Consider the following 23,124-nt stretch of genomic DNA (forward strand, 5'->3'; position numbering starts at 1 on the left):
AGCCTTTTTTTTTTTTTCCCCCCTCCCCGAAAAAATCTTTCCAGCGCATCTTTTTGTGTGTATGTGTGCTAAGGCAAAGCAAAGCAAAAAAAAAAAAAAAAAAATCTTTGATTATTATTAGGGTTATTTTCTCCCTCTGTCTATCCCTTTCTCTCTTTCCAGCACTTCTGATAATGATGGTAAAGATGATTTCTTGGTGATCCTGAATTTTTTGAGATCACCGAGCAACTTTTTAGGCTTTGAGAAGAGAAGTCCTGTAGGGACTCACTACTTTTGAAGTTGTTGCTTTCCGCTTGTTTAAAACTGAAGCTCTCCGAGAGTAGGTGCTGGGTGCATTTGATTTTATTTTTAAACACCAGGCGTGATTTCTCTGGGTAGCTGACTCTATCCCTCCATCAGGTTTCTGAAATAAATCTTGTTTTCTGCACCCATCAAAACGCAGGTGGGTGAGAACTCTTAACTTTCTACTTTTGTTGTTGTTGTTTCGCCTCTTTTTTGTTATTTTCTTTCTCCTTTCTCTCTCGCTCTCCCTTTCTCTCGCTCTCTCTTTTTTACGGGGTCTCTTTCATTCAGGTAAAACTGTAAATTTCCCAAACCTACATTGTTTCTCCCCCTGCTGCATGAAACTCCTGGATACTTCCCCCTCCACCCTTTTTTTTTTTTTTGGTAAAAATTTATTTAAAATCCTCGATAGGAGCAATGTAAATTTTCTGACATTCAAACCTTTTCTAGTTCACAAATCAGTCACCCTTGTCACAGTTATTGAAATTCCTCAACTTGCCACACCAGGACGGTGGAAAAAGCAGGCGGTGTCTTTGTTGCTGACCAGGCTTTTGATCGCCAGAGAAAATTTACTTACCTTCAGATGAGTGAGCAGAAAAAGAAATAACACTCCCTTTGATTTAGTTAGAAAAATGCAGACATTTGGATTCAGTGCAAACATACAACACTTGGTTGTTTTCTAGATGCAACCCTCGATTAACCTGTCTTTCCCCAGCTCAAAGTCTATTGAAAAACTGCGGATAGTTCTTTTTTGTTCTCGCTACAAAGAGCCATTGACTATATATTAAAATGATTGTTGAAAGGTATAAGTATGGTGTTTAAAAGCAGAAAACCTTTGTGGCTTAATCAATTAAGCTGAGCAACATTTGTACAATATTTTAAACGATGCTTCGGCACTAAAAAAAAAAAATGATCTCGTGAAACTTTAAAATATAGACGTCTTTGTGTGCGTATGCATATACACACTTACGTATGTGCCCATGTGTGTGTGCACATATATAAAACTGGCAAATTATTTATTTACTCAGTCGCCTGCATATTCATTAGCTCTAATTATTTTCTAGTAACGAAAACACCAAAAGCTCGCTAAGAGTCGGACTCCTTCCATTTCGCCTTTGTTCAGCCCTTCACTTGCCCCCTTCGCAGCTCAATCCGAGCCCCTCCAATTCCTAGTGCCAAACAAAGAAACTTTAAACTCATCCCCTCTAATTAAAGGCGCTGGTAAGCAATCCGCAGCGCAGGTAGTGAGGAATCAGAGCAGCAGCGCTGCTGCGCGAACACTTCTCGGGTGAGAACTGCCTCATTTCGAGAGGTATAAAAATGGCCATTGCGCCTAGAAAAAACAAACAAACAAACAAACAACAAATAAACTTTGATACGCTTTGAAGGAATGTTCGCTGCAGTTTATCTGCAGATGCAGTTTGCCTGTGCTTGGTGCACGGAGATCGCTTTCAAAGCAGATGTATTATGTAATTTCCCTTGGATCTTGGGAGGCTTTACCGTTTGGGTTTTTTTTTTTTTTTTCCCCGGAATAATACTGGGCTGAATCTACACGTTTGCATTTATTCTGCCAAATCCATTCGAAGGAATTGCAATAGCTTATAGCAACAGGTATACCCGCTCTAGGAGAGCGCCTGTGTGTGGACGTGGTCTTTAGGCGGGGGTTACATTACTTTTGTGTTTGGTGCTAAAATTGAGCAAAGGACAGAGTTGTCAGTGTTAATGTGAAGTCTTGAGTGCGATGGCATTAGGAGATTCAGAAAGTTAGGTAGTCCAGTGCTAGCCTGCCTCCCAGTGCAGGGGGAACCCAATGATCATTCCAGGTCGGTGCAAAATATACGAGAAGGCAGACGAGAGGGTATTTTTAGGAAGCGTATCTAAATATACAGTGTAAGAGTGAATGTAAAAAAAAAAAAAATGTTGTGGGTTGTAGAAGTTATCAAGTGGGATTTGCGGCGCGCTCTCTGCAGGAAACGAAAGCTGCTCCAGTTCAAAGCCACATGCACCAACGTGACATATAAGCCATTAAAATATCATCCTGACGGCTCATTTCTGCTTCATCATACATTCCCTAACTGCTTCCAGAAAGCAAGAAAAGAAGAAATGAAGGATGACCGCCTCGATGGAAGCGCCAAAGAGGTGGTGGGTTCTTAGGGGGGGAGGCGTATTGTTTTCTTCTTTCATTCTTTCTTTCTTTTCCCTTCCCCCCCCCCCTTTTATTTTTGCCAGTTCAGAAACGAGGGGAAACCTTCAACAGGTCGCAGGGTAAGTGCCTGGGAGCAGGGGGTGCCTGGGCAGCCCGGGCAGCCGGCTAGCCCCCACCGCCTGCCCCAAGGGCTGGACGAGAGCTCCCTGCCCTCGGGGGGCCCCGGCGGGAGGAGGCTTGACCACCCCGGGGGAGAAGGACTGGAGCCCCGCGGTGCAGGGGGGGCAGAGCCCCGGCTGCCCCTCGCCCACGTGGGGCCGGCCCCCGGCGGCACCCCAGTGTGCGGGGGCGGGCGGAGGGAGAAGCGCCCGGGAGCCGTCGAGGGGGGCTCCGGCAGCCTCCTCCGGGCGCCGCGCCCCCGCCCCCCCGAAGCCCAAGGAGGGGGATCAACCCGGAGGTCCGCGCAACGCGGGGCGGCGGGGGTCCGCGGAGCGGGGCGGAGGCGCTCCCAGCCCCGACAGCGGCCGGGGTCGGTGGGGACGAGCAGGCGGCGGGTCCGGCGGGTCCTGCGGCCGCCCAGGCGGGGCCGGGGGCCCGGGGCGGCGGGCAGAGGGCGAGGAGCGCTGACAATGGCGATCCCCGTGGGGAGGCGTCCCGGGGGATGCGCTCCCCGCCCAGCGCCTCACCCACCGCCACGCCCGGTGCCACGGGGGCGCGCCGGGGGAGCCGGCGCTCCGGCACCGCACGCCCTTCTTTATAGGCGGGTGCGGGAGGGACGGAGCCCGGGAGCCCGGACAGCCCCCTCCACCCCCCACCCACCCCCCGGCCCCCCCGCGGGCAGGGCCGGGGGAGCTGCCAAAGGAGCTGGGTGCCGCCGCCAACTCCTCGCAGCGCCCGCGGAGAGGCTGAGACCCCGCTCCCGGCCCCGAGGGGCCGCCCCGCACCTGGCGCCGACTGGGGATAGGGAAATGCTCCCAAATCGGCGCCGACTTGGGGAAAGGGAGATGCTCCCAAATCTCCGCCGAGGGTGATGCCCTCCTGGGTGACCTCTGACCCGAGCCCGGCTCCGTGTGCCACCCCTGGGCACCGGCACACCGCCGGACCGGGAGGGCACCGGCGTGGGCTCCTCGCCGAGCCCCCTCCCCGGCTCCACGCCCTGAAGCTCTTTTGTCCGATCCCCCAGCCCCGGGGAGCCCGGCCGGGCGGGGAGCCCCTTTGCTGGGCTGGGCTCGGGGCTTGCTCCACCCGGAGCCGAGGAACTTTTATTTCTGCACCCAGATCTTCCCGGCCAGTGCTCCCTTCGCCCTGCGCGGCCGCGAAAAGCACAGGTTAGGTGACAAGCCGCCGGCGACGAGGGACACGCCGTCCCCGCTCCCTCACGCTCATCCCGGCTCCCACATCCCGGGGGTAGCGCCGTCAAACCCGCCGGGGGTTGCGGGGCTCCCGTGGGGGCGGCGGCCGCTGCCAGCCCCCCTCCGCTGGCGCACCTTTGGCCGGGGGTAGAAGTGAGAGTTTGGGGAAGGGGGGGGCCGGGTCCCGCCTGCGCGGGCTGCAGCCCCTCGCACCCCCAAACCCAGCCTGGGACCCCCGGGGGTGGGTGGTTGAGGGGAGCTGGTACCCCGCACCGGAGTCCCGGTCCAGGTCGGGCAATGGGGCATCCTCATCCTCCTGCTCCACCAGTGGCACTGCGTAGATGAGAAAGGCGTGCGAGGTCGAGCCAGAGTTTTAGCCAATATTTACTCTGAAATCCACAACTGTTTTGCCTTCGTTTTTTGTCATCTGGTAACCATTTGAAATATTAAATGCAGCGATTTTTTTTTTTTTTTTGTCCAGTTTCAACAAGTTTTGGCGAACGCTTGGGAACTGAGCACTCCTCCAGCCTCCCATCCTAACCAATAAAGCACAACTCCTGCAAACCTCTCGCTAGCGGGGCAGTGTTTGCTGTGCTGACTTGATAAGAGTGTGAAGATGAATAGAAGTTCTGTAGAAAATATAATTCCTAAGGGTTTCTTCCAGTCCTTTTTATTTCGGCAGTAATTTTCACCACAGCGGTGAAAATATTGAGGACACCAAATTATTTATGATAGAGTATGACTGTGATACGCTGATGAAGTTTCGTAATTAATATCATCAATTATTCGTGTTAGTGTAGATTTTTATTTATCAGCCCTGGAGTCCCTATAATAATAATAGCAACAGCAATAATATTAGTCTCCTTTGAAGTAACTGTTTCCAGATTCTAGTGTGTTTTTCTGTGTTAAAAGAAAAAAAAAAAGGCACACAAACCCACCACCCTGAGAATTTCAACTATATCGGCAAAAATTCAGACTGGGACACTGCATCAAACCCCGGGTCTGCTCTCGGGGTTATTGCTGCCGCTCAAAGAAAGATGTGTAAAGTTCTGCCTGCAGTAGTGGCAGGGCTCTGCCTTGCAGAGTGCAAAGAGCAAGCTGAAAATTATAGACAGGGAGAAGTGCCAGGGTGGTACTATACTAATCCTTGCTGAGACAACAACTTGCGTTGGAGGCTCGCAGAGAGTCCGAAATTTAATTTCGGGAGGGAAGGATCTGTAAACAATATAGTCGAGTTGGTAAAAACCTGCCTTACAATAGCCTGCCAGAAGGTGAATGTCAGATCAAAGGAGAACTGAAAAGATGTCCTTTCATATTTTTTTTTTCCCTAAATCAGCCATGGAAACTTCATGACTCCATAAAACATGTGCTGCTTTGCTGGGGAGACAACCTCCAGTTTCCCCTCGGAGAAAGCTTGTCCTCCCCCCACCACCCACCGCCCTCGCTGCTTAACTCTTGTGGTTTGTTTTGTTTTTTCTTTTCTTTTTGAATCCGTAATGCCCGAGTCATATAGCGCCTTAATCATTTCATATCACACACAAATGGTTTTGCTCTTAACTTTCCACCCCTCTTCCCAAACAGGAACAAAGTCAGGAAATGAGGCACAAGACTCCCCTTGTAATGAGGAAAAGAAAACGACTTTACAGAAACATCCTGGAAAAGTCAAGTAAGTTAAAATATGTCTTTTTTTTTTTTTTTCAGTTCAAAGGAGACAATATTTTTTTTGGTTTAGTGTTTAACGTACTTGCATAAACACAAATCAGCGACACAACTCCCCACCAGCAGCTGCCTAATCCTGCTCAATGCCTATTCATTTGGAGGTTCTAGAATTAATATTTGACGACTCTCTCATTGAAACAACAACCCCTGACCCCATGTGATTGCACTGTCACATTATTCTATGACATATTCATCTTGAATTCATTTACGGACGATTTGATTGGAATGAGGTTTGACATGTATTGGATCCTATTAAAGAAGAAGACTTTGATCTTGTTGATGGGGTTTACATGATATGTATCATCTTTACCAGGGATACCAGGCTTCCACAATGTGGTGTCTAAGTAGTTAGTGACTGACAGCTTATCTGACAGGAATACCTTAATCTTGAGGTACTGAATGTAATATTCTATTTAAAATAAGCATATGATTTGCTTGTCCTAGGGTAGCTCTAGGTCACAAAAAGTGAGAGGCAAACCTAGGCACAAGCTCTTGCTGGTCTGGTAGCTGAGTTCCCATTATCCGGGAACCCTGAAATAAAGAAGTCCCCGTAAGCGGGAATGGGGCGAGGGAGTAGAAACAAAGGCAGAGTGTGCTCCCGAGCCACTCGGTACCCTCTCCTCTTCTCCCCGAGGAGATGCTGGCATTACCGTAAGGCTTTCTTGAACCACCTCTTCCTAAACAGCAGTGCCTTCTGCCGGGGCAGGCAGGGACTCGGGCTCAGGTCCTGCGCCTGCCTCTGTGTTCCTCGCTGCCTCCCTCGTCCCCCCTGCCCAAGGCGAGCTTGGGGGCTAAAGAGTAGCACAGGGTGACTTCTCGGTCCTCTCTGTTTCTATTCCTTGCCTTTTTCCCCTCCTCACAATACGTATTAGGATTTTCAGATGAAACTGTTCCCTTCCTCTCGTCCGGGAGTTGAAGCCTAAAGGTCACCCCCGGAACCTGCTGCCTGGAGAGTTCAGGGCGTCCCGTCCCGTCCCGTCCCTGCCCTCGGGCACCGCCTGGAAAGGTTCTAGCTGGCTCCTCGGGGAAGGGCAATTTCCGCCGGGGCAGGAGTGGGAGAGCTCGGGGGTAGGTGAAGATCAGATTTTGCTCCCCCCGATGCTTCCCGGGGCAGGGGCTGTTCCTTGTGCTGAGCACGACTCTAAGGCTAAGCAGGATTTGGCACCAAGTCAAAGAGCACAACACGAGCCGCCCTTGATTTTCTGGGGTTCTGCATCCCACCTTCACAGCAAGCACTTTCTCCGGCAAAGGTAGCGCCTTGCTTTTTACCTACCAAAAAACAAGGCGAAGTGTGGTGGATCTGTAAAGCCTTTTATAAGCTGTGGCTGTCGCCAACCCCGGTGGTCACCGCAAAGGGGTGTGCGGCTCACTTGCCATCCCGTAGGCCCCGGTAGCCGCCCGGCGCGGGGCGGGGGTGCAGGGAGCGGTCGGAGGGTCGGGGCTGCCCGGCTCGGCCCCGCACGCCCGAGGTGTGGGCAGGCAGAGCTCTGGGTCCTGCACGGCGGGGAGGGAGGCAGTGAGGCAGCTCTGCCCCTGTCCCAGGGCACAGCCCCGACGTGGGGGGCTCCTGCCTCCTCCCGGCGCTGCCTCGGCCATCCCGCCTCTTCCCCGAGAGCGCCGGGTCGGAGACAGGGTCGGACGGGGGCGGAGGGGGGAGGAAAAGTGCCTGTGACTCGTGTTTGCAACATGGTCACCTCTGTAGAGCAGTCTTGCAGCACGGGCGGGCTTTGGGGCCGGGGGCTGCGGACGGGCTCTGGGGCCGGGGGCTGCGGACGGGCTCGCGGAAACACAGCGGCCACTAGAAAATTTGCGCTCAGGATCAAGCTGCCCGTCTGTCCGTGTTGGTCTGGCACCCAAGAGAGCGGCGTGGTCCCTCTAAACTTCAGTTCCCTTCCGATAAGATCTATCCTATAGGTGTTATATTGTCCTATGGACCTGCCCTGACGCCTGAGTTTCAGGTTCAGCTCGAGGTGTTTCTGTTTCGCTGCTTGAGCAATCTTCCTTTCTCCTTGGAAAGGCTCCTGTTCATCCAGCTCATGAGTCCCAAGGGTAGCCTAGAAGGGGATGCCCTTACCGTAGCCAGGTGGGTTGGAAAGGAAATTAATAATAATAATAATAATAATAATAATAATAATAATAATAATAATAATAATAATAATAATAAATAATTGGCCCTGCACAAGCTGATGTTGACACATTTGAGAGTTTGCCGAGAGGCCCGGCTTATCTGGTCAAACACGGTTGAGGCGCTGCCAAGAAGCAGGAGACCTCGGTCACCCCTCGGGTGGCAGCCGTAGGAGCTCACGCTGCCAAAGGGCTGCAGAGACGGGCGTCCCGCCCGGTTTCCAAAACACTCCGGGAGATGCGCCGAGCTCGGCCGGGTCTGGCCCCGCTCCCCTCCTCTCCCCCGTTTCTCCGCCTCCCCGCAGTCATGTGGTGGCCCCCGCCCGCCCCCCGCCCCGCTCTGTCCCCCCCGCCCGCCACCGGGGCTAACACCAACTTCACCTAACAGTGAGGGACACCGAGGGCCAGGTTCTCCTGCACTGCCTGGAAAGGGGAGTGAGAGGGAGCCCTGAGTGAGGGGCGAGCTGAGAGCCCTGAGTGTCTGACGAGAAACCACCACAATATTTTAAATGAGCTTAGGGCAAACCGGTTATGACATTTTTTTTTTTTCAATTGATAAACTGTTCCAGATGTTTTCTCCCTTGACTGAGAAGTGTCAGAATTGATGGATAACAAGTATGTAGAGATGCAGTGTTTTAAGGAGGTATGAGGAAAGCAGCTTTATTGGGAATTCACACTCTCAGTACATTTGTAAGTAACAGATTCATACTTCCTAACGTTTGTCTCTTCTGTGCACTCCTATTGAGATAGTCATGAATAGGACTGTCAAATCCATTTCGTAGAGCAAGTAGACTTGAAAGTTGAGATATTGTGAGGATGGTGTGTGGTTTAAAATGCCTGCGTAAACATGTTATGTAAGGATGGAGAGCTAATTGCATCATTTGTCACTTTTCATCATCTCCACTCAGAAAGATGTACACAAGGATGTATCTATAGCTGGCTACCTAAATATCAGTCTTGTGTTATAGAAGAAATACGGTGAGAGCCCGGCAGAGCCAAAATATGGAACTGCAGCCAGCCCAGAGTATGCGAAGCTGTGATAAAAATGTCCCTTATGAGGTTCTGTTTGTCCTACACTTTAATCTTATGGTTTCCGATCATTGGCTGGTAGCTTCTGTTCTGAGAGTAGCTGGGTTGACATTGCCAGACAGTTTCTTGTTTTACTGCCTAACATAAAACCTATCGATCGCCGATACTGTTAAATTTTTATGGAGATGCAAAATTCCACGCTGGGAGATTTACCTGGCGTTCATGCGGTAGAGTATCTACTGGCAAGTTAACAAGGAGAATGTTGAGACCTGGACACGATGGATAGAGAATTAATTGTTGCTTTTTTTCCTAAGGCTGAGTGTTTATTGGTGGAGGTGTTTTTATGTCAGGATCTGAGTTCTGTGGTAATACCGTGGGTAGATGTTTTCAGCTGTGTTTTCCATTCTTGAAGCAGTAGCCCTGATTCTTCCCTCTTTTCCTGTGTTTCGTTTACTGTTTTTCAAGTTCACAATCCCGTTCTTAAAAACTTAAGTAGATCTTCCTTCTGTGCCGAAGCCCTAAGCTTTTCCAAACCTGTAAGGCCTCAGTGTGCAGAGCTGAAGCCCCAACCTACACTTTCATTGCTAGCGACGCAAACCCTGCAGACCATGTTCCTCCCTTCAGGTGAGAAGCATCAGACCCGAGTCGGTTATGGATGTTATTCACTGCTTTTCCTTCAAGCCACGGACGGGGATTTTACGTGGAACTACCCTGTGCATGAGGGAGCGAGAGAGGGAAAAGGAGAGAGACTCCCTCTTCTGGGTTAAACACTCAGATTCAGCCTAAACATCACGATTTCTCGCATTGCTCCGGCAGCCAATAACCAGATAACTGCTAAAACTTGTGGAAGGAGGGGAAGGGAACGGGGAGTCTTCCAGGAATCCTTTGTCAGGGCTCAGGCAGCGGTACAATAGCCCGAGCACCAGGCCAAACGCATAAGCCTGGCAAGCGAGCTGGCGGCGCGGCTGCGGCTGCTGGTTTTTGCCGGGGAAGCGCCCGCTCCCCGCGCTGTCAACAAGTGTCAGGGACCCGCCGGCTGGCCCGGGCCCGCCACCGCGGGGGGCGCGGGGCCGCCTCGCCTCCCGTTGCTGCGGCCGGGCGGCGGGGACCGGTGAGGGTCTCCCGGGGAGCGGAGGGAGGACCCTGCGGGCTGCCCACCGCCTCGGGGCAGGGCGGCGGGACCGGACAAAGGCCCGGACGGGCGGCGGGGGCGGGCGGTCGGGATGCTCCCCCTGCGGGGCTACCCCCGCCCGCCTTGGCTTTGTTCCCCGGCGGCGGAAGCTCGGCGATGGCGGGGCGGCCCGGGGGGAGACCCCGGCCGTGGCCCCCCGCCGCCGGGCCGGGCTGCGGCCGCGAGCTCCGCCGTGCCCCCGGTCGGGCCGAGGGGCTCCGCGGGGCGCGGAGGGGGGGACCGGGAGAAGGGGACGCCCGGCGGCGGCGCATGCGCGGTCCCTCCCCGCCGATCCCCCCCGGCCGCACCGAGCGATAACCCTTTCAGTCATCAGCGGGACCTGTCATCGGTGACGTCACCTCGGCGGCAGCCAATGGGAGGGCGCGGCGATTGTTTGGCCGGCGGCGCGTCCCGGAGGCGGCGCGCGACCGCTCGCGCCCCCGGTCCCGTCCCGTCCCGTCGCCTCCCGTCCCGCGGCCGCGCGGCGTGGGGCTGCCCACCGGCCCCGCGGGAGCACGGGCGGCGCGGGGGGCACCTCCCGGCCAGCCCCCACCCCCGCCCCGCCGAGCCCACCCGCCGGCAGCGTCGTCCCCGCGCTCCGCCGCCGAGGGACCGGGAAAGTTTTTTGGGGGGGGAGAAAAAAAAAAAAAAGTTGGGGTTTTTTTTTTTGCCTTTTTTTTTTTTTTTCCCCGTCTCTGTGTCTCTCTCCTCCCGCTGTCAGGTTGACTTTTTAGCGTTAGAAGCTAATGAGCGTGGATGCTCTGGGGATCCCAGTGATGGACCCTGCTGCTCTCTCCAGGCGGAACACGGCGCTGAGATTAGTAGACTTGGCGGGGGCTCCTCGCCACCACCACCACCATCCCCCCCCTCAGAGCATGACAGGCTTCCCGGGCTTCGCTGGGCACCCCCACGCCACGGCGCCCACGCAGCCGGGGGAGCACGCCGCCGAGTCCCGCCTCGGGCCGCACCCGCTCCGGCCAGAACACATGGGGCACCGCCACCATCCTCCTCCTCAGCATCACCCCGCGGCCCTTAAGCTCAGCCCTGCCCCTCATCCCCACCACCAGCTCCACCACCACCACCACCATCATCATCATCATCATCATCATCATATGGCAGGCCAAGCCGAGGTGGTCTCTAGTCAAACGGGAGCGTTTGGCCCGGCGCAGTCACCAGCAGCCCCTTACCCCGTCTCTCACCCAGCCCAGGCTCTGGCAGCAGGTAGGGACTTCTTCATACGCAGAGACCTGCCGGCCCCACTCATGCCAGGGCTGACCGAGCAGCACCCCGCTGCAAGTTCTCACCACGGACTGTTTGTCTCAACAACAGGTAGCTACCCCGGACACCATGGTCACCACCACCACCACTCAGAAGCTGGGAATCCCTCTCTGTTCACTGGACTCCATGAGCAGCCTCCCCATGCAGCTCCAGGTGGCCATCTAAACGGACAGATAAGACTGGGGTTACCTGGAGAAATGTACGCCAGGTCTGAACATTTCACTCAAGTACCAGCCTCCAGGACAGATCCTTTTGCTGCTTCTTCGCTTCATAGCTACGGTGGCATGAATCTGAACGTGAATCTGGCTCCACACCACGGCCCGGGTGCCTTCTTTCGTTACATGAGGCAGCCCATCAAACAGGAACTCATCTGTAAGTGGATTGAGTTGGACCAGACTCCCAAAAAATTATGCTCGAAAACTTTCAGCACGATGCACGAGCTGGTGACTCATGTCACGGTGGAGCACGTTGGAGGACCCGAGCAGTCCAATCACATATGTTTCTGGGAAGAGTGTCCAAGAGAAGGGAAACCTTTCAAGGCCAAATATAAACTTGTAAATCACATCAGAGTCCACACAGGTGAAAAGCCTTTCCCCTGCCCTTTCCCAGGCTGTGGCAAAGTGTTTGCCAGATCAGAGAATCTCAAAATACACAAAAGAACTCATACAGGTCAGTATGTAAAGCTCTCTTTACTCTCTCTCTGTGTTATTCAGCATACTGTTTTGCTTTATTTTGTTTTTAATGTATCCTTTGCGTTGTTATTGAATGCACGCCAAGTACTTCTGGAAAATAAATTCTCAGATTTGTTTGCTTCTTTACCGTTTGGAGGAGAGGGGAGAAAAGGGGGAGGGAAAGGGAGAGCGAGAACAAATCTCAGAATTCTCGTCCATATTTTTTTCTGATTGTGCGGAGAGGCTGTTGTAACGTTTATGCGGGTAGATCTGTGTAAATATCGAGTGATATAGCTACTATTTCTGCTTATTCACACAGGCGAGGAATTATTTTTTTTTTGGCAATTTAAAGTAGTTGGGGGGAAAAACCGAAATCATTGTGCAAGCTCACAAATTAAAAGTGAACAATAGAAGTTACAACTTGTCTAGTCAGTTTTGACTGATGTTGCTGAGATGCTGCTGCTCGAACATTGTGAGAATAACACAGCTGCGACCTTTTCGTTCAACAGTTTTGTTTTGGGCAGAGGGAGTTTCAAATGTTTGATCTGAATAACACTGACATTTTTAATGAGCATTGCCTTCCAACGACTCTCTGCATTCGCAAATATGGGGAGCTGTGAGTTCTGATTCTCGGGAGGGAGAGGGAAAAAAAGGGAGAAGAAAACCTGGTATTGTTTCGGCCTGTACATTTTGAAATGTCATTTGCAGATCTGTTAAGCGAAATTGGGACATGTGTCAGGAACATCTGTTAGTTCCAGTTAACAGAAAATAAAGTAACTCGATGGACGATCTTGCAAAACTACGTTTGAACTTTTCCGGCCAGGAAAGCATTTATAATTAATGAAATTGCACGTAGAAAGTTTTCACACTTCCAGGAGCAGCCTGTGAAGTTGTATTAATTAGTTTAGCAGCCGGTGTCTGTAGTCTGAAGCGCTGGCTTTTTTTTTTTTTTTTCCCTTTTCTGCCTTTTTTTTTTTTTCTCTGAAGAAGAAGATAAGAAATAAGCCCTTTTTGGAAAATTTAATCTGTTCCAGCGTAGGGTTTTCCACCTCCCACCCCCTTCTGTACAGTCTTACGCACTGCGAGGGAAACTACATAATCCTATTGTAAGATCTGCTTACAGCCAAACGATTTTTTTCGCCTTCCAGTTCATAAAACTCCCCTTCCCCCATGCTCGGTGCAGGGCTTGACCTTCCAGGAGTTGCATTTTTATGATATAACTCGACGTGATATAATATGCAGCACCTATACTAATTTTGTATCGCTATCGTGTAAACATAGCACAGAGATTTTACAGCGACCGTCACTCGTCACCTAATTATTTTTCCATCGCTCTATGAATAGCTCGTCTGTGTGCCGGGCGGGGGGGGGGGGGGGGGGAGGATAGCAAAGTTGTGTTCCTCTGCTGCCTTCTCGGCCCCCTTTTTCCAGGAGAAAGGAGTGTCCCCGGGTCACGTAACTTGTATCCGAGCCAGCTCCTTGTCGGATCAGCACAGGTACAGCCATTAACCGGGAGAGCTCATCCCTTAATGACAGTGTTTTTCTTAAGTAAACAAACTTTTACTGCTCTTTAACGGCCTCACTGTTTGAAGTCTCTGAAGCAGAAAATGGTTAAATTCTTGGGAAAACTGACCTACATCGGAGAGGCAGGTTCAGGGCAAACCCGAGATCGGAGGTTTGCGTTTATTAAACATCACTCCGCGCGTCTGTACTTTTCGCTTTAACTTTCCCGGTGATTAATTGCTGTATTGTGAAAACTCCTGCAGGGCCTTTATGGTTCCACCGTTTCTATTAAACACCCAGAAGTTGTCAAAAACGCAATGTTTCTGAAACCCTAATAGAACTCGCTACAAATTATTCATGAAGACAGTTCTAGATTCAACAGGAAAATTATTGCCTCCTCAAATATTAATGACTTCTGATTTCTCCGAGGCCGGGGAGCAGGCAGAAGGATTTCTGGCGATGTGCGAATTTTCCAGGTTGGAGAGAAGGCCGTTCAGGCGGCGGCAGCGGGACGAGCAGGACGGGCAGGGATGGCTTCGCCTCCTTCCCAGCGGGCCGGGAACAATAGTGCGAGGCGTGGGACGGAGCCCCTCTCCCTCCCGGGCGGCCCCCGCCGCCCCCGCGCCTCGCCCGCAGCCCGCAGCCCGGGGGCCACCACCTCCGGCTCTCCCCCTCCTCCCCCCAACATCCCCCCCCCCCCCTCCAACCCCCCCCTCCCGGAGAAGTTGGTAAATACCTTAATCCACTCCCGGAGACGGGGGATTATGCCACAATTTCCAAGATGAATTTCACTGAACACTTTTGCCCAGCTACAAGTGTGGGGGTAAAATGGCGGTTTTAAGATCCTGCGCTTCTCCATCGCCCGGGGAACTTTCTGCGTGGCTGCACCTCCGTGCCCGGGCTGCGGCAGCCCGGACCTGTAAAATGTCCTCTCCCTGCCGGGTAGGGATTTCCACGTAAGAAAACCTGCTCTCGCGAAAGGAATACTTGCAAATGGCTCGGCTGGCTCCTCTTTATTGAGGCGTTCAGAGAATGCAAACCGGGCAGCTGAGAAAATGCTGCCCTCTTCCCACTTGAAACCTGACTGTACGGAGGGACTTTTCAGTGGCTCTTTCAGGGGGTTAAGCGAAGTCGAACATTTTTCAACTCTCGGGGAAGCGAAATGCGCCGCAGCCCGCTCTTACCTGAATGTAACTCACTTTGCACAAGCGGAGTGCTTATGAGGATGGCTTTCCCTGGGGTCTCCTAACTTACTGCTTGCTTGTACTACACTAATATCCTTGATTTGTTGTCTCAACTTAGATGCTGAAGGTCAAATTTTTTCCTTACGTGAAACTGTAATTAGGTTAGATGCGTGCCTGTGTCTATGCACCGCTGTATGTCCACAGTACTTGGTTACAGGATCCGCACCGTTTTCTGAGAGACCTTATTTTTAACCTCTTCCCTCTAACGCCAGGTATTTACCCATCCCCTGTGTAAGTGTTAGCGGTGCAGGATGTGAGAGCTCCTCGTTGGTTATTACAGTGCGGAAAGGACATACTTTAAACGCGGAGCCATGAGCTTTTTCCCACCCACCTTGCATAAAGTGCATTCATGTGAAATATTTGGAATGCCTTCCTTTATGTGCCTCTGCTCGCAGCCGAGCACGAGATGGGCTGCGTCCCTCCGAAATTTAATCGTGATGAACTGAGAGGGAAAAAAAACCAACAACGGATTCGAAAATCAAACGAAATCCTGGAAGCTTTTACAAATATTGGAAGTCCTTTCGACCACATACGCCATGATGGTGAACACAGTGGCTTTGTTTGCACTTCACGTTTAAGGCTCGGCCGTGTATTTCTGTGGTGTCCTCTGCGCCCTGATACTTTTTGGCTTTTGATGGTTGAGGAGGTTATTTTCCTACTCGGTTGGGGCAGGACGAGGGTACTGCTTGGCGAGCAGGGTTTTGCAGTTTGCTATTATCAGTGACAACAATGTAGTCATCATTTCATCCCGAAGCTGTCTGTGGTGTGGCGTGTTTCCTTGAAAACCTCCTGTATATCGTGTACCATTCCTGGTCCACACGATCCGAGGTTAAACTTTCACACGAGTCCAACAATACGATTATATTTCTATTATGCTTAACGTCACTTATCATATTACCAGACAGATTAATCCCGATTGCGATTCCTTCCATGGAAAAGGAATCCTACCCTCACGACAGTGGCGTGCACCGGCCTAGTCATCCTCCTGCTGAATCTCTGTCGTTTTGCCCCCCCCCCAATCAATGTCTTTTTGAAACATTTTGTGCCTTAACACACGATATCAGCAAGCCGGTGAGCGGATAAAGGAGGGGGGGATGAGAATCTTCCACGGGATTGTAATCAGTGCAAGGATGGAGTGGATGAGATGTGATCTAGCCGGGTTATGAATAATATTTCCACGTGCACCTGGGGCAGTGTGAGAAACGTATTTAACGTAAAAACCTTCCCAGGGATATATCAGTGACTGCTCTTTCTGCAGGACATCGGAGTCTGCGGGGACAACACGCGTTGTTTGTCCGGAACGAGCACTTGGCCTCTAAGTTTTCCTTATCTGGGGGCTTTGTCTTCTGCACAAAACCCCACGTTGACACAAGGGGCAAGGGAAGGGGGAGGAGAAGCTGGCCGGGCAGGGCGCTCCCGATGCGGAGCCGGCTGCGCAGCCGGGCGGGCACCGGGCGGCGGTGCCGGGGCAGCTCGGCGGGGCGGGCGGGGAAGGGCAGGGCCGGTGGCGAGGAGGCAGGCGGAGGCCGGAGGGGAGCTGCCCCGGGGAGAGGAGCCGTGCCAGGGCCGGAGAGGGGGGCCCGGGGAGGCTGCGGGCTTGGGGGGGGTGCCGGGATGCGCCGCTCCCTGCCCCGCGGCCGCCGTCGCTAACGGCTGTGCTCGCCCATTGCCTCCTGCAGGGGAGAAGCCGTTCAAATGTGAATTCGAGGGCTGTGACAGACGCTTCGCCAACAGCAGCGACAGGAAGAAGCACTCGCACGTCCACACCAGCGACAAGCCCTACAACTGCAAAGTGAGAGGCTGCGACAAGTCTTACACCCACCCCAGCTCCCTGAGAAAACACATGAAAGTGCACTGCAAATCCCCTCCTCCCAGCTCCGGCTACGAGTCCTCCACGCCCTCCTTGGTGTCCCCCTCCTCGGACTCCGGCCGGGAGCCCCCCGCCTCCTCTTCCCACGCCGAGCCCTCCGCGCCCGCGCAGCCCGCCGCCAACCTGAGCGAATGGTACGTGTGTCAGGGAGCGGGGCTCCGCGGCCCTCCCGCGCCCCCCGCCGCCCCCCCGCCGCCGCGCCCCCCCCGGCCAGCCCCGGCCCCGCTGCTAGGGCGCGCCGCGGGCGGCGGAGCGGCGGCGGGCGGCCCCGGCCCGGCCAGGGACGGGGAGCGCGGCTCCGGGGCACGGGGAGGCCGAGCGGGAGAGGCAGAGAGGCGCTGGGCAGAGGGAGACACGACGCGCTGCGGAGTTCCGCGGGTGGGCCGGCGGCGGGGCCCGGCCTGCGCTCCCGGCACCCCGCACACGGGAGGGCTGCGCCCGCCTCCGTGCCACGCACACACCCCCCCGACCGTCTTGCTCCAGTCTGTTTACAAACCCACTGATCTGCATCTCCTTTCCTTTCCTTTCCTTTCCTTTCCTTTCCTTTCCTTTCCTTTCCTTTCCTTTCCTTTCCTTTCCTTTCCTTTCCTTTCCTTTCCTTTCCTTTCCTTTCCTTTCCTTTCCTTTCCTTTCCTTCCCTTCCCTTCCCTTCCCTTCCCTTCCCTTCCCTTCCCTTCCCTTCCCTTCCCTTCCCTTCCCTTCCCTTCCCTTCCCTTCCCTTCCCTTCCCTTCCCTTCCCTTCCCCTTCCCTTCCCCAAAGGACCAAAGTGGTTTCACACAGACTTTGTCTGTGCAGATTTTCTCTTGTCAACAGTACCGTGTGCTGCAGTGTTCTGTTTGCCCACTATTTTCTGTGAGAGTGTGGTGGTTTTTTAAGAAATATATATATATAAACTATTATTTGTTACCGAATTGTACAAAATGGATCCATTAAATTCTTTCATTAATTAACCAGTTCGATGGACGTTTCTGTAAAGAATCTCCTTACTTTTCCTTCTTGCTGTATATAAATACATACATATATATATTCCCCCCCCAGCAGTCGCTAATAAAGAAAGGCCCGGGGGGTGCGGTGATTGACTGCCCATTTTAGCTCCCACTGGTAATGACTTCTAATACCCAAACATGCCCGTCCCCACCCAGAGTGTGGCTCCTGTTGAACCGTGGGCGCTGGGGCTCCCGGGGCGGTTGGGGGGAGGGGGGGCAGACCCCTCTCAGTGACGTCACGGCAAGGGCCGGGGCCGTGCAGCCCCCTGGCAGCGCCGGGACCCCGGCCCGCCGCTCAACGGCGTCTGCCCTGCGAATAGTCCCGGTGATAAATGCTCGCACCGGTCCGGCAACGTGGCTGTAGCATCTTCATCCTGCCCCACAGCTCCAAACCAGACCCTGCACATCCCCGCAGGGCTCACTCCTCTGGCTCAGGGAAAGAAAGAACGGGGGAAAAAAATAAACCCAAATAAACAAACAAACCCCTCCACTGGGGTAGCTTGAAACTGCCGAATGGTGCCGTTTTAATTACTTTAATGATGTTTAAGAATACCAGATAGTATAGGCAAATAAATAGCATGGGCTGCTGGAAGAGGTTGCCGTGGCTTGCTGAGCGCAGACAGAAGGCTGCGGTAACCGCGTCTTCTCCTGGCTGGTACATCACCCAGGTGGCTGGGGCTAGTGTGTGCGGACAACTGCACACACGTACACACGCACATGTATATACCTATAAATATAAAAGCTACAGGAACATAATTAGCTGGCCGGTGGCTAAAAACAGCCCCACGCCCAGCGCCTCTCCTCCTGGTGCACCTTTATTTTCCTCCCAAGGCACCAAGTCGGGGTTCCCTTCTGCACTCGCCCAAACTCGACAACTTTTGTGTTTGAACACCACCAGCAGTGACAACAGCGTGTCGCTACCGGGAATACACGTAGGGCATTACCTAGGCGTGGGAGAGAGGGAGAAACGTGGGAGAGAGGAGCCTGTCCTAGGGGAGAATTGTGCCTCTCTGCAGCCCCTAAAACTTGTGTCGTGGAAATCGAGAGGTGCAGAAGCCAGCTGCGGGCAGGGAGGATGCTTCCATCGTGTCCTGAGATCTGTTTATTTCTTTATTTCTCTATTTACAGAAGTGTTTGTATGTGCAGGCTAATCACCTTTAATTTTTCATTTGCTTGTTACAGATGTCTACCCCGTTGCTCTCAAGGTAATCTAGACAGACGCAGCTGAAAGCCTGAATCTTATGCCTTAGACATCAAAGCAAGCTCGCACAAAGAAGTATTTCTTCACAACGGTGAATCTTCATGGTAAGTTAGGATTTCTATGGCAATAGGCAAGTCATACTTAAATAGTGAAAGGCGAAGTCTGGAGCCCGTCCAGTCTTTTCATTAAGGACATAATATTTACGTCTAACAGGCCCTTTTTCTTGTGTATACAAGTATATATTTTTGTTTGACACGAACTAAATCATTTTCATTTAATTTCCGGTAAACAAAACCCACGCGAACAGGGCACTTGTTCCAGACCATAATAAAAATGGATAAGACTGTCAGGAAGAAAAGGCCCGCTTGAACCGCCGCCTCAGCTCACTTTTGTTTCTGCTTTCTGCCGGGATCAGAGAATGCGTTTGGGATTTGAGGGCGAGTTTCTAAAGGCAAGGAAATGGTTTTTAAGGGGGGAAAAGAAAAGGAGAAAGGTCTAATCAAGCTCGGGTTGTTCAAAGGGCCTGATTTTGGGGTTGAAAGTGTGAGTTTTATGGTGCATCAGCATGCCACGTTAGGATCGCTATGGTAATGAGGAGAGCAATAGCAAGCGGCCTTCAAAGGAGGCACACTCCATTTGAGACAGTCTATTAAGATACATTTGCACTGACCTTTGGTTTCATGCTAGCTTAATACACTCAATCTGCTCCCCGCTAGAGATAGACTTCCTCCACCTAATGCACTTCGGTGGAGTTGGGGTTTGCTGGGCTTCGCCCTCCCCCCGAGGCGGGCTCCGCTCCGACGCCGTGGCCCCGCTCTCCTGCTCCCCAAAGTAAGCGGTTACCAGCTAGGCTCGGGGGCGAGCTCCAGTCCCCCCTCCCCAGCATCTCCCACCAGCTTGTCGCAGCCAAACCCGGCCGCAAAACCCGAGGAGTGCTTCCCTCTCCTGCCCCCCACCCCTCGCAGGGGAAGACAGGACGGGGATCGAAGGATCCCCCCGCCCTGCTTGGGCTGCCTCGGCCCCAGGGAGCCGGTGTGCCGGTGGAAGTCCCCCCCGGAGCCGGGAAAGCGGGGCGAGGGCCGGGGGGAGCTGCCGTGTCCCCCTTCCCAGCCCGCCCTGGCCGGCCGGCGCTGCGCGGCGGCGAGCGGAGGCTCCGCGGTGCGGGGGAACTTGACACCCGCACGGCCGGGGCCATGGGCGCTGGGCCATGGGCCCGGGAAAGTTAGAAGTCCATGTTCCAGTAATTGTCTTGTTGTTTATTTTATCCAAGTACCCTAGTGAATAGGGGAAAAATAAACACGATGAAAAAAAATTCAAACAGTTGAGTCGTCTTTAGTGCCAGCCCTTGTGGTTGAATAAAAAGGATGGTCCAATTTCTATTGAGCTGAGAAATCTTTGAAGTGGGAGTTATTATCTGAGAAATTCCTGCTCGTCGTCCTAACAACGCTGATGAAACGTAAAAGGTTCTTTGTCAGCGATTTGTTCTCCTCTCTGTCAAACTCACCCTGCCCGTTAGCTTTAAACCGTTTCTAAAGAGATAAAATCAAACTTTTAAAGATAACTTTAGGGGCCCAGAGGGTGCAGAAAATACCAAACTATCGAATCCTGTGTATAGACATACATCTGGATGTATGTGGCTGTGTCTGTGTGAAACTCTGTCTGTGTACAGCTCTCCATAGATGTCTGTATGACCTTACTGTTCGAAAGTTGAAATGATGTCCATTTTTTTTTCCATTTTATCCTCTGAACTTTTCCGTCTAATAAATTATTCCTACACATATGCTGCACAGAATGCGATTCTTGGGAGAAGGCAGAAATGTTGGGTTTCATTAACACCAGTATGTGACCAACAAACGTTTTCTTTCCAGTAGAGTGAAAGCAAGAGCGTAGACATAAGAGTAAAGGCTTTGATCATTTTAACAGTCCGAATACCTATTAAGCATGTATATACTGCAATGTATCGAAGTTGTTAACGCATTCAACGCGATGGCTTCCATATGCTCTCATGTTTTATTGCCCGTAAGTGTAAAGATAGTCAAACTGCATCCCTTTTGTATCTTCATTTTATAAACATCACGGTGTATACTGAAATGATTCCATGGTCAAGGATTACTTAGTAGTTTCTCATTGGAGATCATTAAATTCTCTGTTCGTAACACGAATTCCTTGAAGTTGTAACACATGAGTGTACTTCTGTTTTAGTTGCTACAGAATGATCTGAGCCCAATCCTGCCATTCTAAGCACCCCCATTAATTTAATGGGAGTTTACCTGAGTAAAGACCGAATCAGACTTCAGTGGAGTGGGTATTATTACTATCATTATTATTGTTATTATTATTAATCCTGGATCTTGTCATATTTATGGGAAAACCTAGCACATCCCTTGTGTACTGTACAGAGAAGAAACGCCTCTGAAAAATGTAGCTCGCAAAAAAACATTTACAATGTTGATATGCTGTATTTCTTTCCAGACTTCTTATATTCCATATTTTCCTTCAGCACATGTTTGGTAATGAAGGAACGTTCTGTTGTGTGTTTGAACATACTATTTATTTTTAATATTTGGATTTTTTTACAATAAATATTTATAAACGTTTCAATTCTATGGTTATTTTTACAAATGTGCACTTTTAAAATATGTGTCTGTACTGATGATACCGAGCCATTCCTAAAACACTGTGTAGTCAACCTTGTCTTTCTGTTGGTTTTTATATTAGTTGTAAACAAATTTCCTCAAACCGGTGTACTATTAATGTGGTGTACAACCAAGTACTAATGCGTGTTTTTTATTGGTCTTTAACCTCTTTTAATGTTAATCGTTTTAGGTTGGCATTTGCATTAAAAGAACAAAACAAAACACTTCTTTGGCTTCATTTCTGAGATGACATTTTTTTCAGATGGGGACTTCAAATAAATTGTACTTTAAATGGTGACCGGGATGCAGAGTGCGAAAACAGAGCCCGGTGTCACCCAAGTGGAGCCCTGTCCCTTTGCTGTAACCCCCCGGCCACCTCTGCAGTGGCACCCCGAGTCCTGCAGACGCAGTTTGCGGTTCTGGGGTCACTAATACCCTGGATACTGGCGAGAGTTTCCAGCCGGAGCCGCCCCGAGAGGCTGCTTCTCCCCTCCGCCCCCGAGGGGTTATTGTTTTGGCAGGGCGGGTGGGGGACGAAACTGTTTGTTTGAAGAATTTCCCCCCCAAAACGAGTCTCTGTCACAGTGACACTTTTTATAAGGTTCCTGGGAGGACTTAGAGCATTTCGGTTCTTTTTAAGAGAGGAAATTCATTCGTCAGCTAAAGTAACCCGAAGGTACGCCTTCTTCGCCTTGAATATTCCCCTAACCGATTTTAATACGTTGCAGGGTTTCGTAGCTCCCCAACATGTTCAGCGTTTTCTTCGCACGACTTTTTAAACCTCAGCTTTGCAATTTAGAGGGATGCAGCAGCCTTGGGCACATAGCGGTCCTAACCCCGGCCGTCGTCGTGCGCATGCGCGCTGCCTTGACTCCTTTTAAAAAAAGGAAAACTTGAAAGAAGTTGCCTAACACAGAGAGATGACAAAAAGTTGGCTTTGGCTGGTAGGAATATTGTCCATAAAGAATACATTTGACTACAGAAAGAGAGAGAGAGAAAGAAAATAATTAAAGAAAGAAAAGAATTCAAGAAAAAGAACCGAAGGAAAACATTTTTGCTGGTCTGTAAAAGACAAAAAAATGGCCCATAAAGGAAAGGAGGGCTAACAGTACATGCTAATTAAAGAATACAATTCTATGGTCTATAATGATTGAGCGAAGACATGTACTTATTACACTTGACTGTCAACAAGGGAAGGAATGTCCCCTCAGACAACATGGTGAGAGACGTGTGGGCATTATTAGTGGTCCTTTTATAGACATTGCCTTTTCTTTCTCAATGCTGACAAACCATTTTGGAGGGAACCATCCCCTGTTGCTTCCTATCATCGATCCCCATGCAAGGCCCTGCATTGTGCAAGTGCATTAATTAAAGACCATTCATTTAACAAAAGAACATTGTATGTTCAGGAAAGGAAGATTAGAAATATGAATCAGTAACCGAGACCCGTTTCCGCCGCCTTATCGGGAGAAGCGGAGGGGCAGGAGGTGCGGCTGAACATACCGCACCTCCCCAGCCCGAGCGGGGGCTCAGCCACAATTTAGGCTCTTTGGGGCAGAAACCCTGAAATTGATTGCAACTGGGGGGCGCGGGGGGGATAAAAATAAGGTTGTTGTCAAGAGTCTCTTGTGTGCCTCGGATTGCTCAGCTCTCCCCTGCGCCCCGGCCCGGCCCGCAATGCTCCGCACCGACGCCGCTTCCCGAGGCCCGGACCCCACCTCCCCGGGGGCCAGCTTGCGTCCAGGGCTGGTGTGCGTGTGGACACATATCCCCACGCACATTTGTTATGTCAACAGGGGTTTTCCAGCTGCACGGAGAGGGGCAGACACGCAGACGTGCGCCCATCCCTTCCCCATCCCTTCACTGCCTAGATTTTTCCAGTCCGAAGGCAAAAAAACCGGCTGGTCCCCC

General features: G+C 51.8%; 1 protein-coding gene across 8 annotated transcripts; it reads left to right on the forward strand.

The window, feature by feature from the left end:
- Nucleotides 1–31: 31 nt before the first annotated feature.
- On the forward strand, nt 32–21,367 carry ZIC4 (Zic family member 4). 8 transcript variants are annotated; one of them, XM_063337909.1, is made up of 5 exons: nt 32–2,424; nt 5,362–5,446; nt 11,153–11,770; nt 16,199–16,523; nt 18,559–21,367. In XM_063337909.1, coding segments are annotated over exons 1-5 (1,254 nt in total). In that variant the 5' UTR covers nt 32–2,199; the 3' UTR covers nt 18,560–21,367. The 8 variants fall into 8 exon arrangements, 6 of the variants coding, with proteins under 6 accessions (XP_063193979.1, XP_063193980.1, XP_063193981.1 ...); XM_063337910.1 differs by lacking the exon at nt 32–2,424 and adding an exon at nt 2,526–2,547; XM_063337911.1 differs by lacking the exon at nt 32–2,424 and adding an exon at nt 2,559–3,756.
- Nucleotides 21,368–23,124: the final 1,757 nt, after the last annotated feature.

This window comes from Chroicocephalus ridibundus, chromosome 6 (assembly GCF_963924245.1).
Source record: "Chroicocephalus ridibundus chromosome 6, bChrRid1.1, whole genome shotgun sequence".
Lineage (NCBI taxonomy): Eukaryota > Metazoa > Chordata > Aves > Charadriiformes > Laridae > Chroicocephalus > Chroicocephalus ridibundus.